Raw genomic sequence first — 20,926 nt, 5'->3', positions numbered from 1 at the left:
GAGAGAAATCTTGAACATTAGTAAGACTATCTCAATTTTTTTTAAATGTTAAATGTCTGGAAATGAAGCTCAATGTGAAGGTTTTGGATTTAATCCCCAGCATTAAAAAAAAAAATACAAAGGAGCTCTTGCCAGTCATTTCAGAAAAGATGTTAATGTTTATAAATGCAGTTAATAAAAAATGTGTTTTCGGTAAGACTTTAAAATCAGGGTAACATAGGACTCATAAGCACTAGAGTCAAGAGTCACTAGGAATTGAAGCCAGAAGAGCAGAGTCTGGCCAAGTAATCAACTGTTTTAAATTTTGTTTGGTGAAGGGACGAATGGTAAGGGTTGGTGGATTTTTCTTGCCTTACACATTCTAAAGAAAAAGGAAAAAAAATTTGGCTCTTGAGAGATAAGCTCTAGCTGCTTGGACTAGCCTACTTCATGAAGATCTTTGCTTACCTGGAATCCATGAACCATGCCAGATGATCTATGTTCACCATATGGCTCATGGTGGGGGCTTGAGCCATATGGTTTAAACTTGACGTTTGGAAGAGGCCGGAGACTAAAGTCAGCCACATGGGTGACCACCATTACATAGTCTACTTACTCTCCATTGAAAGTTTGGATACCAAGGCTTCCTCAGTTCACAGTATTTTATGCATGTTGTCACTGAGAGATTGATGCACTGTCTACATAATTCCACTAGGAAAAGAAATGGAAAACTTACCCTTGGTCTCTTGTTGACCCTGGGATTTGGTACCATTTTAACCTGTTCATTATAGTAAATATTATCATGAGTGCAACAGCTTTGCTGAGTTCTGTGAGACTTTCTAATGAGTCAGGGAACCTGAGGGTGGTCTTGGAGATTCCAAAATTTAGGAGGACTCAGAATTGTTACTGGCACAACTCTTCCATCCAAGAACAAAGCACATCTAAAACCAGCATCAAGTTACTTGGTTCTGATACTGTGTCTAACCTCCTTGATACTTGTGATCATTAAGTTTACTTGTGAACTTGATTGGCGTGGGAGCTGCCTAGGGGGTTGATAAAATACACTGCTGAGTCTAGATGGGTCACAGAGGTATGACCTTGGGTAGTATATCTTGTCCCTGGCTCCTTCCTCTCTGACACAGTTCCCATACTCTGCTTCTCAGTTGCCGTGAACTAAGCATCTTTGCTTCAAGTTGTTTTACCATGATGTTTCTTTCTTGGAGCTAGTTGATCATAGACTGAATTCCCAAAATCCACGAGTCAAATTAAACCTTTCCTCTTTTAAGTTGTGTGTGTGTCAGATATTGTGTCCCAGAGATAAGAAAGCTCACTAATATAGCTGTTAGTTTTTCATGTGCAATATGAAACAATAGACTGAAAGACCTCAGAGGTCCCTTCCAGCTTTCACACACTAGTAATACAGCACCATAGAAAGGTTTTGTTTACACAAAATTATCCAGATACTTTCCTAGCTTGGCAATTTGGTGTGACTATTGAACTTAGCCAATAGAAGTTAAAATAGTTCTACTTTTCTGATTAACTCAGGGCACCATGTGCAGGAACATCTGTTACCTTTGTTTTGCAGACTTGCTTGGGGCCTCTTTATGAACCTCTGATCTGCTATTATATACCAAAGTTTCTACTTTGAGGCAAGATTATAGTACAACAGCCTCTGCCTGAAGCCAGGAAAATCTAGAATGTAAAATATGAAAAAAAAAATAAGCCTCATCATAATGCAAACCTTTTGACTTAACAGCACCATCTGAATTATGCATTTTGCACATATACCTATGATTAACATGCTCTGGGCTTTTTCCTCACTACTACAAAGAGAATTTCCTCAAGTAAACTTGCTTTATGAAGGAAACTTTTACCTATAAATGTATTTACCACAAACACAAAGCTTTATTGTCAGAGGCTGTTAAAGTTTGGGTCTTTCCAAAAGCAGAAAATATTTAAATCTGCTTAAAATCACCTCAATTTGAAATGTACACCAAAGCCAAAAAATACAGGGGGCACCGACCACAAAACAGTGAGGTCAAAAGCAGTAATGGGAGTTGGAATTTAGTCATTAACCTATGCCTTAAGCAAGTCACCCACCCTTCTTGGTTTGTTTCCTCAGACTGTACATTTTTTGGACAGAAGACAGTAACACCTGTTTTGCATTATTCTTGAAAGGCACACAAACCGACAAACAATAAAGAAGCTTCAAAACTGCTAATTGGGCCATATGGTTAAATGATCTGCAGTTTTCTTTTTCTCATTCCTTTTATAGGATAACAGTTTTGGCCATGTGCTTTATGGATTTCAGCAGGTTTCCTCTTGACATCCAAAACTGTTCTCTCAAACTGGAAAGCTATAAGTCTCACTCCCTGATGGAGTGAGTGCGCCTCATCTGAACACATTACACACTTGCCAAGAAATAAGTATGCTCTTAGCAAGTGTTTAAGAATCTTGATATATTTTTCCAAACATCTGTGTAGTGCTTTGTTTTGTTTTGCTTTGCTTTGCTTTGTTTTTACTAAAGACAATGGTCATCTTATCTAAAATGTGGGGTGGGGGAGCTTTGATAAAAACATTCTGCACTTTGCACAGTGGTTATAAAGGAATTGCTCCCTGAAATGGTGTATACTTCTAATACTATTATGCAGATCTGACCCAGACTTTCCACATTTGGGTAGTTCTAGAATTCATGTCCTTAGAGGAGTCACAATCTCCATTAAGTGTATATAGGATCCCCAGAAAAACCTAGCTCTAGGCATAGACCCCTTAAGCAAGAGTATCTGAGCCAGCTCCCTGCCAATTGCTTTGATCCATCAGTGTGATTTTTATTAGATGTCTTAAAAGCTGACTGTGATTTTTTTTCCTTACAATTTGGCCGAAATACTGAGAATCACAATGGACATTTTCTCCACAGATATTTCTTCACAATTCCATTAGAAACTTCAATTTTGGGGGAAAAAATTATTATAAATTGGATTCATTGTGGAATTTCATCGAGTAGAGGTACAGCATGAAAGGGCCTGAGAACCTAATGTCAGCGTTAGGCCTGTGAGGCAGTGCTATGGTATTGCTCTGAGGCCTGTTTTGTAATTAAGAAAACATTCAGACAGAGGAGCAGCTATTTGGAAAGTTTTAATAAAACACATGAGCATAATAAAAGCCTGACAGTATATCTGTCATGAGGACTGATTTTTAGAAGTTTTTTTTTTTCTTCTTCTTTTTGGAGGTAGGGATATGATCAGTCTTTTAGAAAAAAAAAATCTTGGCACTCAAAAATATGTGTCATTGGACCAGGCACTGGAGGTACCAAACTGTACTGGTTATGAACCTCATAGAACTTAAAATAGCTTGTTGCAATTATAGGAATGCTATTGTCTTGTTTTAGATGCTTACAATGAGGAGGATCTAATGCTATACTGGAAACATGGGAACAAATCCTTAAATACTGAAGAACATGTTTACCTTTCTTAATTCTTCATTGAGGAGTTCAGTGCATCCAGTGGATTAGCTTTCTATAGCAGCACAGGTACAGCCTTTTACGTGGGCAATTTATTGACATTTACTCAGCCCCTACTGTTTGCAAAGTACCTTGACATATGAATAGACCTAAATTCAAACTAGTGACCCATTTTGCTAATAACACCACTCTAGTTTTATAGGCAGCTTCCTCCACGTTTCAATGCATCACTTCTTGCTTCCTCAAGCAAATGTCTCTAACTAGATGCCTTACTTCCCTTCTTGGCCCCTTATCTATTCTCATTATAGCACACAGAGAGATCTTTTGAATCATTAGATCATAGCTTTCTCCTGCTTAAAATTTTTCAGCTTTTTGCCATTACACTCATAACCAAATTCATGCTTCGTACCGTGATCTGTCCCCTACTAACTGCTCTGAATTCCCCCAGTATATCTATCTGTCCCTCCATCCTGCTCTCCACTGCTGGCCTTCTTGCTTGTCCTAAAGCACATGCATCTCATTTCATCTGCAGTCCTCTGCTTTGGCCTTCTCTTCCCCCTGCCCAGAGTGCTTCCCCCTGCTCCATCTTCTCCTCATAACCAGCTCCCACTTTCACTCAGAAGTTTGTTCAAATATCTTTTTAAATAGGTTTCTTTCTTGTCTAAAATAAGCTTCCCCTTTCACTATTACCCATTTTTATTTGTCTAGTTTTATGATTACTTGAAATCTAAAGTATTAGAACACTTTATTGTCTACCTTTCTCCTTAGAAAGAAAATCAGGAATCCACCCACCTTGTTGACCATTTCTTTCCAGCTCACAAGTGCCTGATACAAGATAGATGCTCAAAAATAGATAAAATAAAACAAGTTAGAATAAATAAAACCAGTCAAATGATTCAGTCAGTAAAAAGCATCTTTGCACCATTAGAAAATCTATTCAAAATCAAGCGTATATTGTATATTATTTACTGTGAAAGGTATATTTTTATTTTGCAATAGTTAGCTAAGGCACTCCACCTCATTCCCTTCACCACTCTCCACCCCCACCATCAGTCCCATCATCGTGCCATTTACTAGTATTCAGCATCATTTATTACAGATAAAATACCATTTATAACTCAATGAAGCATGTTCAGGCCAGAAATAGTACCAGAGCAGCCCTAAAATTCAGAGCTGTCTTGACCAAATCCTTTGGCCCACTCAATTTTGAGGGTAGTTTCCCCAATGTTCACAGACCTAGGAGAGGAGTCATTGAGTTTTGTAAAAGCCTGCATCTTTAAAAGTTAAATCAAAATTTATATCCCAGAGAAGCTAATTGGCTTTTTAGGACCTATAGCTCTTTGACAGTTAAGATCCAGAAGAAACATTCTATTTCATCCCAGTATTTTGTCTACAGTTTATTTTAATCATATTTATTGATTTTGAAGTAATACATATTTATGTGTGTTGTTGTTTTGGGCGTGGGGTACCGGGGATCGAACTCAGGTCCTTGCACTTGCGAGGCAGGCCACCGAACCGCTGAGCTAAATCCCCGGCCCCACATTTATGTGTTTTGATCGCTTGTATATCCTTGGCTCCTTGAAATTGCTCAAAGGCATCTTAAATATATGAATAAATGCTAGATAATTTGAACTCGGAAAAGTGCTAAGAAAAAAACACCCTGCTAATCCTATCTTATAAACCATATTATTATATTTTTGTTCTTCCTTTTCTTTCTTTTTATATATAAAAATAGATAAAATATGTATTAAAATAGATAAAAAGTATTTCATACACAAATAAAATAATATATATATATATTTATCAGGATTTTTAATATACTCAGTCCTACATTAATTTAAATCAATACATAAAGGACTACATATAATGAAAAATTATAAATCTGATTTATAATTTTTATATTACTATTTCTATAATAAAGTAATTTTGACTCATGATAAATTATTAATAGAATTTTACAATGTTTAATAGTGATATAAAATGATACATATGAAGCATAGAAACCCAAGAGTATTATTTCCTACACAGAATGTTTAAACATATAATATAGTAATCAGATTTCTTCAGATTTTGAAACACAAGTGACACTGAAGATATATCCATGTATTTTTTTTTAAAGGAGAGGTGAAATATCACTTCCAAATTCTAACTTCATTCTTAAATCATCCTATCAGTGCCAAGGTCTCTTTATTTGTTCTTGTCAACTTCTTAAGCCCTACTGGGCAGGCTCAACAATAACTGATTTTTTTAATCTTCTTCTTGTCATATTTTAGAATCAGACCAAATACACTGAGAAGATTATTGCTCATAAGATGCTTTTTAAAGATTTTAAAATGAATTACAAATCTTTAACATTCAAGTGTAGTTACATTTTCAAAAAATAAAAATTAGTTCCTAAGTAAAACAAAGGAATAAAATTAGGGCAAATGTATAGGTCAATGTAGCATGAGATAGAGTGTTATTCACAATTTTTGTTAAAAAAGCAACTTTTAGGAGAATATATAACATAATATATTTGTTAATGATGAAAATGTTTATATATAGGTATATATTTGCATAGGGATGTGTATGCGTGTGTGTGTGTCTGTCTGTCTATTATAAAAGTCTAGAAATATTAATAAATGATACCTCTGAGAAGTGGTTATGTATAGACTGGGGAGATTTCTAATTTTACTTCACATTTTGTATTTTTAAATATTTTTAAATGTATACATTTTTAATGAGGATTACAATGAGCCCTAAAAGTAGAAAACATGCAAGAGTAAGGTATTTTGGAAGTTATATTCAAATATCAAAAAAAAAAAGATCATATCTAGGTTTATTTAACCATTCTCTTGGTTCTGGAAAGATCAATTTAGAAACATTTTAGTTCAAAGGTGTGTGATAACTCTGCCTCACATTATCCATGAATGGTCCTCTGAGAGTCAAATTCAACTCTCTTTCTCAGATTAGTATCCTGTTTAGATATATTTTCTGAATCAAAAACTATTTATTATTTCTTTCTCATTCCTATCATTACAAGTACCAACCATAACCAGCATTCTCAAATCATCTATACAAAAAAAATGTTTCTGGCTCTAGTTTTAAGAGCAAAAAATATAATTAGCTTCCATTTTATAGCTAAATTTTCATTGTTGACATTGCCTTCAATAATACCATTGCCAAAACCTATTAGTAGCTAGTAATATCAACAAGTAGAGGAGGGTTTCTGTCCCTCATCCTTCTCAATGCTCCTCAAAGTCACATACTATAGATGTACAAAAGAAAAAGATTACTCTTGCCCCTGAGGGACACATTTAATAATTACTCATTATTGTTGCATAACCTACCAGCTAAAGGTATAAGTCCTGGGAAGAGGCTGCCAGAGTTCAAACCCTGTCTTCTCATTTATTAACAGCAGACCTTAAGGGGTTGAGGATTTAGCTCAGTGGTTCTGCTGCTTGCCTCACAAGCACAAGGGTGTGGGTTAGATCCATGGTACTAAAAAAAAAAAAAAAAAAAAAAAGCAGACCTTAGTTAAGTTGCTCAATCTCTCTAACACTCAATTGTCCTATCTTTAATACTCTCTACCTCATAGGGTTGTGAGGATACATGAGTTAATACAATTAAATAATTTATAATATTTAAAATGTTTAACAAATATTAATGATATTTATTATTAAAGTTAATATCCATCATCATCACTGTGTTCATCAACATTTCCATCTTGATCCTTTTAATACAGTCCAGGCCCATTGTATGAAAGGTGCATTGAAGGTGACAATTTGTGAGTTTAAAAATTTTCAATAGTGTCTTCTGATTGACTCTTCAATTACTGTCCCTTCTCAATTTTCCTGGATAACATTCCTCCTGCCCTTTTCTCTCTTTATTTTTCTTTTTTAATATTCAACTCTTTTTTATTTGTTTATTTTGGGTTTAATTTTGAGTGAGACAGCATCTCACTGTGTAGTTCAGGTGGCCTTGAACTCTCTTCCTCAGCCTTCCACTTCCTAGGATTACAGATGTGCACCACCACTCCTGTCTCTTTCTTCAATTCCCTTCTTCTACCCTGCAACAGCCTGATAGAAGGAGATGGGCTCCACATATACACAAAATTGGTTCAGATATCAAAACTGATGATGCCATACATATAACAAAAGACTATGAAGATATTTATTACCCATTGAATGGGCTTTCTTGAGAAAATGGCATAGCCTCCCAACCAGGTCTGAAATGGTTTAAGAGAATAGGAAGGAGACTTCAACCCAGCACCACAAAGGAGCCTGGCCATGCAGGCATTCAGCAGTGTTCATGCCCTTCCCCCATCACCTGCAAACAAGAGAAAGAAGGTGTCTCTGAGGCTCCTAGATGAAAATTGAAGTCCACTGGAAAAGAGAAGAAAATCTGTGATAAAGGCATACCACAGCACCATAGTTGGTAAGTCGGAGGAACCAGCACCTCACATTGGAACTTGGTCTGACTTCAGGGGAAAGACAGCTGGAACCTGCAGTAGAATCTTGCAGAGTTCAACCCAGCAGGAGGACAGAGATCTCAACTTGGGCCTTTCAGCAAGAAATCAGCCTGAACCTCAGGGGATAGCTGCTGGCTTGCAGAGACTAATTAATGCAGACCTGCACATTCCTGCCCATGCTGTCTATTGTGTCAACAGAGGCATACCCCGAAGGAGGCCCTCTATTTCTATTTGTATGTTTTACTTTCAAAGTAATATTTTTTCTTATCTTTAATCATTTAAAAATATTTTATCTGTCTTTTTCTTTTCTCAAATTATTTTCCTTTTTTAAATCTTGTTTCTTTCTCTCTCTCTCTCTCTCTCATGCTCTCTCTCACTATCTCTCTCTCACCTTGATCTCCATTGCTCACCCTTTTTGTTCCTGTTCCTACCTTAATTCAAATGTATTTTCTTTCTTCTCCCTTTCTTCTTTTTCCTTCTCTCAATTGCAATTAGTTTTAAAAGAAAGTGATTACATTAAAAAATCAAGAAAAAAAAATTAAAAAAGAAAGTGATTACAGTCTCTAGCCTCCCCTATTGCTATTTGTTCTGTTCTTGTGTATATTTTGTTCTGTCTTCTCCTCTCCCCTTCAGGAGCTCTCTAGAGTTTGTGTGATCTTCTTGTGTCCTCTGAACTCACTTTTAACCTTTCTCTATCCTATCTATCCCTCCCTCCCCAACTCCTTCTAAATCCCCATCCTGAAGGTAAAGTTGCTATACTGAAGAGTTTATTCACTATAAACATATTATGGGCTCATCCTTGATTTTAACTTAATTCACACAGTTAAAGGTGATAGATTAATAACTACCATGGATTGTAATTTTCTAAACCATGCTTGATGCTACTGTGTTGCTAATTGTATCACTTGGGCTAAGCTGCTGTGATTGAACTAATCAGTTGTCCTCTCTGGTATAATGAAAATGAGTTTGCCTCAGAGATAAAAACCTAAAGACCAGCTATATCTGGAAGATTGAAATATTAACCCAGGAATTAAACCAAGGACAGTACCAATGACAAAACTATAAATGAGAAGGCATTTAAATAAGACACAAACACAGACTTCAACCCCACCAAAGGTAAACTCTGGGGGAAATGATGTGGAAAAGTCTGACAGAGTCAACCATCTGGATTCCCTGAACCATTAGCACAGGAAGAAACAAAACAGATCATTCAGGCTCTAGAAAAATTCAAAACAGAAATAATTTCCCAGATAACCCCAGAGATGATGAGAAAAATGAAAGACATGATTAGAGACTCTAGAACAGAAACAGATAAAAAAACAAATGAGTTCAGGACCATGATGGAAACCATGAATGCTTGGCATAGGAAAGAAATGGAAACCATGAATGCCAAACTTCGGAAAGAAATGGAATGCATGAAACAGGTTCAAACAGATATCCAGATTAAAAACTCTATAGAAAGCATTCACAGCAGGATGAATGAATGTGAAGATAGAATTTCAAATATAAAAGGATTGCGATCAATGACCATGAAAAGAGAAACCTCTTAAAAACAGTAAAGGATGAAGAGAAATCAATCCAACAACTCTTAGATGATGCAAAGAAGAATGATATAAGACTGATAGGAATCCATGAAATAGCAGGAGAAAATACAAATGACATAAAAAAAAACTGTTCACAGAATTAATGACAGAAAACTTCCCAAACAGCAGAAGAATTTGACATACAGATAAGTGAGGCATATAAGAGTCCAGGTAGCCATGATAAAAAAATATATACACCTAGGCATATAATAATCAAGTTTCCAGAAACCCAACAGAAGAATAAAATACTACAAGCAGTAAGAAAAAAGAAACAAATCACATGCAAAGGAAAGCCCATCAGAATCACAGCTGACTTTTCAACACAAACCCTCAAGTCAAAGAGAACCTGGAGTGAGATATTGCAAGTCCTAAAAGAAAACAATCTCCAAACTAGACTGCTGTATCTTACAAAACTATCTTTCAAAATGGATGGGGAAATAAGATACTTCCACGACAAAGAACACCTGAGAAATTTCATGAAAACCAAACTGGCATCCCAAACACTTCTAAACAGTATCCTGGAAAAAGAGAATGAAGACCACAACTCCATGAGGGCCAACAGAGCAAATATACCAAGCAAGGCAAGAAATTAAAGGGAGAGAGGGAAAAATTTTTAAAAAATAAATGAACCAACAACAGGAAAATAACATGACAATGAAAAGCCAACACATAACAGTTATAACCATCAATGTTAATGACCTTAATTCATCAATCAGAAGAAACAGGCTAGCAGAATAGATAAAGAAACAAAATCCAACAATATGCTGCATACAAGAAACCCACTTAATCCACAAAGAAAATCATAGATTCAGAGCAAAAGGATTCAAAACACTACTGCATGGCACAGGAGCCAGGAAAAATCAGAGGTAACTATCTTATTTGCAGAGAGAATAGATTACAAGCCAAAACTCATTAAGAGAGACAAAGAAGGCCACTACAACCTTATAAAGGGAACAATATAAGAGTAAGAATTGACAATCATAAATATATATGCACTGAATGCTAATGCCCCTGACTATACAAAACAAATATTAATGGATACGAAAAATGAAATAAGCATTTATACTACTGTAGTGGGGGACCTCAATACTCCACTGACACAAATAGATATATCATCTAGACAAAAAATCAACAATGAAATAACAGAAGTGAAACAAGTCTTAGAACAAACAAGACAGTACATGTCTACAGAGTATTCCACCCCACAGAATCAGAATATACTTTTTTTGGGCTGCACACAGGTCATTTTCCAAAATAGACCACATGCTAGCTCATAGAAGATGCTTAAGTAAATGCAAAGGAATTGAAGTTATCCATTGTATATTATCTGACCATAGTGCAATCAAACTGGAGATCAATAGCCTAAGAAACTGCAAGAATTTTACAAACACATGGAAATTAAATAATACCCAAGCTGGATGTGGTGGTGCACACCTTTAATCTCAGCACTCAGGAGGCTAAGGCAGGAGTATCACTGTGAGTTAGAGACCAGCCTGGACTACATATTGAGTTCCAGGTCAGTCTAAACCACATAGTGAGACCCTGTCTCAAAAAAAAAAAAAAAAAAAAAAAAAAAAAAAAAAAAAGAAAGAAAGAAAGGAACAAATTAAATAACAACCATTAGGTCACACAGAAAATTCAGGAGAAATAATACATTTTCTACAATTAAATGATAATGCCAAAACAACATAAAGGAATCTATGGGACACAATGAAAGCAGTTCTATGAAGGAAATTCATAGGAGTAAATGCCCATGCTAGGAAAACAGAGTGAGCTCAAATAAACAAACTAATGCTTAACCTTAAGCTTATAGAAAAAGAACAGCAAGACAAACACAAAGATCATACAAGTCAGGAAATTATAAAGATTAGAGCAGAAATTAATGCAATGAAGACTAAAAGAACAATAGAAAAAAATCAATGAATCAAAGAGTTGGTTTTCAAAAGAATAAATAAAATCAATAAAACCTTAGCCAACCTTATCAAAAAAGGAAAGAAAAGGCTCAGATGCATGCAATTAGGAATGAAAAAGGTGTAGTCACAACAGATCCAGAAGAAATCCAGAAGATTATCAATACCTAATTCAAAAACCTGTACTCTAATAAAATGGAAAATACAGAAGAAATGGACAGATTCCTAGATACATATATGAACTTCCAAATTTGAACAAAGAAGATATAAAAAGTCTAAGCACCCCAATTACATTTAGTGAAATTAAAAATGTAATTAAAACATTACCAACAAAGAAAAGCCCAGGTCCTGATGGATTCACTGCTGAATTCTACAAGACATGTAGAAAAGAACTATCACCAATACTTGTTAAACTCTTCAATAAATTGAAAAGGAAGGAATACTTCCAAATTTATTCCTGGAAACAAGTATTACTTTGACTCCAAAACCAGGAAAAGGCCCAACCAAAAAAGAGAATTATAGGCCAATCTCCCTAATGAACATAGGGAAAATCCTCAATAAGATACTGGCAAATAGAATACAGAAGATCATCAAGAAGATCATGCACCTTCACCAAGTCAGATTTATCCCAGGGAGGTAAGGATGGTTCAACATATGTAAATCGATAAGTGTAATACACTATATTAACAGAATGAAGTATAAAAACCATATGATCATCTCAATAGATGCAGAAAAAGCATTTGACAATATTCATGATAAAAACCCTACAGAAAATTGGAATAGATGGTCTTTATTTCAACCTGATAAAGGATATCTATGAAAAAACAACAAACAATATCATTCTAAATAGTCAAAAACTGAAAACCTTCATGCTAAAATCAGGAACAAGACAAAGATGATGTCCACTGTCCCCACTCCTGTTCAATATAGTTCTAGAAACATTAGCCACAGCAATTAGACAAGAGAAAGAAATAAAAGCAATAAAGATAGGAAAGGAAAAAGTTAAACTGTCACTATTTGCTGATGATATGATACTCTATATAGAAGAACAAAAAACTCTGCCAAAAGACTGCTAGACTTAATTGACAGATTCAGTAGAGTAGCAGGATACAAAATCAACACTCAAAAATCAATAGCCTTGTTGTACACAATTAACATACTCACTGTGAAATTCCTTTCACAATAACATCCAAAAAAATGAAATATCTACAAATCAATCTAATGAAAGAGACAAAAGACCTTTACACTGAAAATTACAGCACTCTGAAAAAAGAGATAGAAGAGGATATAAAAAGACGGAAAGATATTCCTTGCTCCTGAGTAGGAGGAATCAACATAGTGAAAATGGCCATACTTCCAAAACTGCTATACAGATTTAATGAAATCCCAATCCCAACAGTACAGAACTTGCGAAAACAATCCAAAAATTCATTTGGAACCAGAAGAGACCTAGAATAGCAAAAACCATTCTAGGCAACAGAGACATAGCAGGGGGTATCACAATTCCCAACTTGAAACTATACTATAAAACCACTGTGATAAAAACAGCATGTACTAGCAAATAAACAGACCAGAGGATAAATGGAATAGATTAGAAGATGCAGAAACAACACCAGACATACTCAGCTACCTCATCCTTGATAAAGGAGCCAACCATCCTCACTGGAGGAAAAATATGCTGCTTAAATAATGGTGTTGGAAAAATTGAATTTCCAGTTGCCAAAGATTAAAACTAGATCCCTATCTTTCACCATGCACTAAACTAAAATCCAAGTGGATTAAAGATCTAAATATCAAAACAGAAAAAACTAAAGTGACTGGAAAGTAAATTAGGTAGAGATCTTGAAGATATTGGCATAGAAGGCTTTACAAAAAAATCAGCAGCCTGAGAACTTGCACAAATAATAAACAGTTGATATCTCATTCTATTAAAAAGATTTTGCAGTGCAAGATAAATCACCAATAGAGCTAAGAGACAGCCTACAATGTAGGAAAAAATATTTACCAGCTACTCCTCAGACAAAGGACTACTACCTAGAATATATAAATAACTAAAAAAATCAGACCCCTCCTCCAATACAAAGACCAGATTCAAAAATGGACATCTAAAATGAACAGACATTTCTTAGACAAAGAAGTAAAAGAAGCAAATAAATATATGAAAAAATGTTCCACATCTCTGGTCATTTGAGATGAAAACAACACTGAGATTCCACCTCACCCCAGGAAGAATGGCTGCTATCAAGTAATCAACCAGTAACAAATACTGGCAGGGCTGTGGGGAGGAAGGAACCCTTCTCCACTGTTCGTGGGAATGCACACTGATACAACCACTGTGGAAATCAATATAAAGATAACTCAGATAACTAGGATTAGAGGTTCCATTTGACCCAGCTGTCACTCTGCTCAGTATCTTTCCAAAAGAATGAAAAGAATCATGCCACAGTGATATATGTGCACCCATTTTTATAGCGGCAGTTTGTAATAGCTAAAACTTGGAAATAGCCCAAATGCCTATCAACTGGAGACTGGATAAAGAAGATGTGTTCTTTCTATAAAATGAAATACTACTCAGCCATAAAGAATGAGAAACTAGAGTCATTTATAGCTAACTGGATGCACATTGAGGCTATATTCCTAAGTGAAAGAAATAGGACATGTGAGTAAATACCAAATAGTTTCTCTGGTGTGAAAACTAAAAGTGTAAATAAGGTTCAAATAGTATAATTGAGAGTGTGAGATAGGAATAAAATGGCTAAAGGAGAAGTGGGAAGGGGAGTGGAAAGGAAATAGGGGAAAAGAAAAAAATGTGGAAAAAATGAAAAAAGGAAACAAAGTCTTTGTAAATAGGGAAGGGTGAAGGGGTTGAAGGGAGGGTAGGGGTGTGAGGAAAAAAACAAGAACCAAGATATATCATGTAAAGTACAAGATCCCAATGATAAATGTAACTGTATTGTTTGCTTTAAATGTACCAGTTAGAGAGAAGAGGAAGGCATGGCTTGTTTGGGAGTTGTGGTGATTTGGGGGTAGAGTTAAGGGGGGGTCGCTCTTGTGGGGCAGGCAAGACTTGCATGGTTTGACTTTCTGACAAGTGACAAGAGAGGGAACATTCAGGAGGTTTTTTTTTTTTTCAATTGATTTTTTGGCTTACCTATGGGGCAAAAGGGGGAGCAGAAGTGGAACTTGAGAGCTTTCAGCAGCCAAAAGCATTGAACATGGAGATAAAAACTATTTCTACCACTTCCCACAATGAGGGAACCACATCTCCAAGATAGTGCTACCTCTCCTGACTGGCAAAGGGACTTGCTTGCTACTTTAACTATGATACCGACTCCAGTGTTCCCTTCCTGGAAGAACCACACAATAGCAACATTACTCCTTCCTGACTATGCCCCCCACCTCAAAAAAAAAAAAAAACAGATCATTTTTCTCTGGAAAATTATGAGTAAAGAAAAGATACAGGGCTACAAGTATAGCTCAGTGGTAGAACATCTGCCTAGTATGTATGAGGTCCTGGGTTTGATCCCCCGCACTGCAAAGAAAGAGAAAGAAACAAAGAGAGGGAGAGAGGAAGAGAGGGAGATAAAAAGAAGGAGAGAAAGAGAGAAGGAGAGGGGGAGAGAGAGGGAGAAGGAAGAAAAGCAGATACAAAATTCAACAAACTGAAAAAAAATTTTTAAAAGACGGAATATTTTTGTTGTCTTATTCCCTTAATAATATGGCATAACAACTATATATCAGTTATACTGTATTAAGTATTATAAATAATATGGAGAAAATTTCACATGAGTATGTACATATGTTATGTATAAATATGCCATTTCCTATGGGAAACCTCAGCTTCCACAGATTTTAATGTCTTAGAGAATCCTGGGACAAATCTTCTACAGATGCCAAGGGATGACTTAAATTAAATAGTGTCTTTATGAATTACTTTTTATAGGAATTCTTTCTTTTAACCACATAATAACTATGTGAGACTATAAGGGCAGATATGCTGCTATTATATGCTAAAAGCATAATCAGAACTCTTAACTGCATACAATAATAAAGTTAGTGACAAATACAATACAATGAATAGCTTACAATAATGCATATTTTAACTTTAGAATATGTGTCTGCTGTATCCTTCAAACAAATATATCTTGAAGCATATTTATCAACTGACAGGAAGGAAATGCTTTAGTCCTCAAAAGAAGAAAATGCTATCACTTGGTGGAAAGTAGAAGTAGAACCTAACAATTCAGTGTGAGTTGGTGTATGTTGTAGTCCAAATGCCTAAATAGTTACTTCATTCATCCAATACTTTGCTTCCTTGGGTTTCCTAAGAAATTACTACTAAAACTACCAGAGGAGTTCTATAAACTGCAATACCTATGATTTTGTTTTATAATTTTTAGTGTATAATCTCTGCATTTTAAATACTTTCACTTCAAAATAAAGTGCACTTATAGAAAAATTGATCTTAGATTTTACTCATAATTGTGTTTTTATTTCTATTCACTTTATTACTCATTACTTATTGTAACAAAAATGTAATAAGATTGGCATTTCAGTTATGATGGAATAAAGCAAGACAATATCAATTAGAAATGTGTGCATAAGATATGAGACTCCTCTTTCAATCCTTTCTAGATCCCAGGTTAACTTCCAATAACTTAGTAGTGCCTTCTATGAACATTTTTTTTAGGAAAAAAATGCTTCCCCCCATTTGTTATATCTAGTAAGTGGCTTATTGGATATTATATGCAGTCATTGATCATGTATTAAAGACTTTCCTCTTTGAAACAACAGCATATCTTGGAGAAAGGTCTTTTTTTTTGTTGTTTTTTTTTTGTTTTTTTGGTACCAGGGATCGAACTCAGGTCCTTGTGCTTGCCAGGCAGGTGCTGGAACCACTGAGCTAAATCCCCATCCCTGGAGAAAGGTTTTAAAGACCACCCACACAATATAATTATCATTCATATGCAGGTATGGAAGTCAAGAAGATCTTTGAATTAGATAATTAAGCAGGCTATAGTTTAGGTTATTGAACTAACAGTCATAAGAGTATTGGACCCAGGTCCCACCTAAGTCCTAATAAACAGTTAAATATGTCAAGTTCCATGTCCCCTCAGAGTTCAGTGGGTTTTGCTAAGAGCGAGGTTTCCAAATAGAATTCTGTCCTCATGAGAACTTTGGCTCTTTCTCATAGGTTGGTATTATAGGCTTTTTATCAACTTTGTGCTATGAAGGTATATCTTCTTTGTGCTGCAAACCTACTTCCCAGCTGTTGATGGTGATGCTGTCATGGGTTTCATTCTGGATTGACCGAAGAGCTGTTCCTGCTGGAGTGTCCCTGGGTAAATAAGTCTTTCCACACCTTGTAAAATTCATGGGAGGAAGACTAGAGGAAGTAAATAAAAATGAAGGAAACAGTGAGAAAAAGAGAGTGTTGGTTTAGTAGATACTGAGAGTTATACTTTAAAGTTGAAGTATTTATCTTGCCAGCTTCAAGTGCACATTGCAAATTAAGCTCTTTTCTTGGGAAGCAAGGTTTTAGAGATGAAGGCTGTACTGACTCATCTGCAGCTGTATGATAGTAAGGAAAGAAGGTAGAGCTATGAAACATAAATGACCTAACTATAAAAAGCTATCCCGTTTCCCTTTTGAGGAACACCCTTTCCCTTGCCCAAGTCCTTTTGGTTTTGCATGACAAACCTTTAAATTTTAGAAGGAAGAACTTTTAAACTAACTCACAATGTACTGTTGGTGTCTTAATAAATTCAGGAAGTGGGTGGATGCTTGAATTTGGGAATGTGAGGGCTGATTAGAAATTAGGGCATAACTCAGAGGCCAAAATCAAAAGCAACCGCAGTGGAATTTTAGGTACTGCAGTATTTCAGTCAGCCAATTTCAGGTGGAGAGACATTGCCAGCCTCGTTAAGTCACCACACAAATGAGATTATCTATTCCATCTAGCATGTTATATGCCACTGTCACACACACACTGATTTATGGGAACTATTTTAGACCCACTTAGCAGTTATTGAATCCTTACAAAGTGGAAGGTGCCAAGCTAAGCACTTATATGACATGCTTCTTAATGAGAACCCAAGGGTAAATCCTGCTTGCCTTCCTGTCTGGTTCAGGGTAGAGCTGCCTCGTTTCATCTGATTTTGCTTTTACCTGTCATAATCTATCTTGAGAGAAGATTTTGAGAAGTGCTTCACAATCATTGTAATTATCAGACAATTCATTTCTGAAAGGATGGTATTGAAGTTAATATTCACAAATTATATGCATACTTCAAAAGATCATTTGAAAGACATAAATTATTAATATCAATAATTTTTTTCACCTCTTTCCCTTCTTAAGAGCTTCAATCTGAAAACAGTTGAGGCTTGAATGTCTACAAGGAAAAAATAACCATCTGAATGCACAATTAAATTATTTTGACTATGTCATTTCACCGGAGATTTTGTCCTGACCGCAGTACTACAGTGCAGTAGCAGAGACCCATAGGGGAGACTGAGGGCACATGCCTAGCCCTGGAGCCAACACGAGAAAGGCATCGGTCTCTAAAGGTTCCTGAACATGATGTTCAGTGTCCTCAAGTTGACTGCACTGCTCTTACTCTGTTAGAGTGACACCTATAAGAGCTAGTTCCACAGCAGGTTGAGGAGAACAGAGACCATGAAAGACTACATTGAAGTCATTTCCAGAATTCTGTCCTCCTACATCCACATCCTATCCCTGGGAATTAGGAAATTCCTGTATACATGTATGTAAAATATTATACAATCAAAAGGTCCCTCTGTCTTTTTGTTAAATCAGGAGAACAGAAGTACTCCTAGAACCCTTGTCAAACTTTTCAAAGATTCTTTTCACTCTGCTTTATTCACCCCTCCAAATGGTATGCCATTCAATTCCTGGAAGGGAAGTGTAATATTCTGATCAAATCATGTTCATTAATATTTCCATCTCATTATCATTACTTTGTGTTTGGAGCCTTCAAGTTCCACTTATGCAGTCACTCATGAAAAATATAACAGATTGTGAACTATGGCCCCCTCTGTCCTGTAGAATACAAGGACTTACTACTTCTATCTGTGTTTGAGTACCCATTGTCCATTCCTCCCTATCCTCTCTCCCCTCTAAGCACCCCAGTCTCTAGTAATCACTGTTGTAATTCTGCTTGATTTGATTTAATATGTACAGAGAAGAGAAAATGAAATATGCAGAATTTGTCTTTCTGTGCCTGTCATTTCACTTCACATAATGGTTTCTAGTTTCACCTGTTTTTCTGTAATACATTTCATTTTTCTTTATGGCTGAGTAATATTCCATTTTATAGAAAAACCACAACTTCTTTATCCAGTTTCCAACGGATGGACAAATGGGCTGTTTCCAAGATTTAGCTATTACAAACTGTGCCGCTATAAACATGGGTGCGCATACTTCTCTGTGATATGATTTTTTAGTTCTCTTGGAAAGATACCCAGCAGAAGGATGGCTGGGTCAAATGCAACCTCCAGTCCAAGCTCTCTGAGGTATCTCCATATTGATTTCCATAGTGGTTACACCAGTCTGCACTCCCACCAACAATAGAGAAGGGTTCCTTTCTCCCCACAACCCCGCCAACATTTGTTATTGTTTGATTTCTTGAAAGCAGCCATTCTTTGTAGGGTGAGGTGGAATCTCAGTGTTGTTTTCATCTGCATCTCTCAAATGACCAGTGATGTGGAACATTTTTTCAAATATTTTCTTGCTGCTTTTACTTCTTTGTCTGAGAAATGTCTGTTCATTTCCGATGCCAATATTTGAATTGGGTCTTTATATTTGGGGGGACTGATTGTTTTGAGTTCTCTATATATCCTTGATAATAGTTCTTTGTCTGAGAAACAGCTGGTAAAAATTTTTTCCCACATTGTAGATTGTCTCTTAGTTCTGCTGATGGTTTCTTTTGAAGTACAGAAGCTTTTTAGTAAGATGAGATCCCAGTTGTTGATTCTATCTGCTAGTGCCTGTGCTACTGAGGATTTGTTCATAAAGTCTTTTCCTATACCAATGTCTTCCAGAGTTCTTCCTAACTTACCTTCCAGCAAGTTTAATGTTTCTGTTTTAATATTTACATCTTTAATCCATTTGGATTTTAATTTAGTGCCTGGCGAAAGATAAGGGTCTAATTTTAATCTGTGGCAGGTTGACATCCAGTTTTTCCAACACCATTTATTAAAGAGGCTATCTTTCCTCCACTGAGGATGGTCAGCTCCTTTGTCAAAGATGAGGTAGCTGAGTACATCTGGGTTTGTTTTTGTGTCTTCCAGTCTGTTCCACTGATCCTCAGGCCTATTTCTTTGCCAGTATCATGCTGTTTTTATCACAGTGTCTTTGTAGTATAGTTTCAAATTGGGAATTGTTATACCTGGTGCCATGTGTCTGTTGCCTAAAATGGCTTTTGCTATTCTTGGTCTCTTATGGTTCCAAATGAATTTTTGGATTCTTTTTTCTAGTTCTGTGAAATATAGTGTTGGAATTTCAATTGGCATTGAATTGAATGTATATAGCAGTTTTGGTAGTATGGCCATTTTCACTATATTGATTCTTCCTACCCAGGAGCAGGGGATATCTTTCCATTTTTTAATATCCTCTCCAATTTCTTTTTTCAGAATGCTCTAGTTTTCAGTGTAGAGATCTTTTTTTTCTTTTGATAGATTGATTCCTAGATACTTCATTTTTTTGGATGCTATTGTAAAAGGTATTTTTTCCCTTGTTTCTCTCTCCATGTGCCTGTTATTTGAGTATAAGAAGGCTGGTGATTTTTGGGTATTCACCTTGTGTCCAGATACTCTACTGAATCTGTCAATTAAGTCTAGAAGTTTTTTGGTGGAGTTTTTTGAGTCTTCAATGTAGAATATCATATCATCAGCAAATAATGATAGTTTAACTTCTTCCTTTCCTATCTTTATTGCTTTAATTTCTTTCTCTTCTCTAATTGCTGTGGCTAATGTTTCCAGAACTATATTGAGGAGAAGTGGTGATAATGGGCATCCTTGTCTTGTTCCTGATTTTAACATGAAGGTTTTCAGTTTTTGGCCATTCAATATGATGTTGGCTGATGGTTTTTCATAGATAGCCTTTATTAAATTGAGATATAGACCATCTATTCCAATTTTTTGCAGGGTTTTTTATCATGAATGGGTGTTGAATTTTATCAAATGCTTTTTCTGCATCTATTGAGAGGATCATATGGTTTTTGTCCTTGACTTTGTTAATATAATGTATTACATTTATGGACTTTCGTATGTTGAACCACCCTTGCATCTCTGGAATAAATCCTAGTTGGTCAGGATGGATGATCTTAATAATCCTCTGTATTCTGTTTGCTAGTATCTTATTAAGGATTTTTGCATCTATATTCATTAAGGAGATTGGTCTGTAGTTCTCCTTTTTAGTTGTATCTTTCCCTGGTTTGGGAATCAAAGTGATACTTGCTTCCAGGAATGAATTTGGAAGTATAGCTTCCCTTTCAATTTCATTGAAAAGTTTGAAGAGTAATGGT

General features: G+C 35.8%; 1 protein-coding gene across 1 annotated transcript in view; it reads left to right on the top strand.

Moving 5' to 3' along the window:
• The window catches only part of Gabrr3 (gamma-aminobutyric acid type A receptor subunit rho3), a 52,343-nt gene that overhangs the window by 14,571 nt on the left and 16,846 nt on the right, over window positions 1–20,926 (top strand). Inside the window, 4 exon segments of the mRNA XM_010644778.1 lie at window positions 2,255–2,337; window positions 3,368–3,508; window positions 16,577–16,652; window positions 16,654–16,724. Of these exon segments, the coding sequence (XP_010643080.1) occupies window positions 2,255–2,337; window positions 3,368–3,508; window positions 16,577–16,652; window positions 16,654–16,724 (371 nt within the window).

The sequence above is a fragment of the Fukomys damarensis genome, unplaced genomic scaffold, assembly GCF_012274545.1.
Source record: "Fukomys damarensis isolate Sample0158 unplaced genomic scaffold, DMR_v1.0_HiC HiC_scaffold_24, whole genome shotgun sequence".
Lineage (NCBI taxonomy): Eukaryota > Metazoa > Chordata > Mammalia > Rodentia > Bathyergidae > Fukomys > Fukomys damarensis.
Note: the sequence above shows the minus strand (reverse complement) of the source record. Positions and strands in the feature narration are given on the sequence as shown.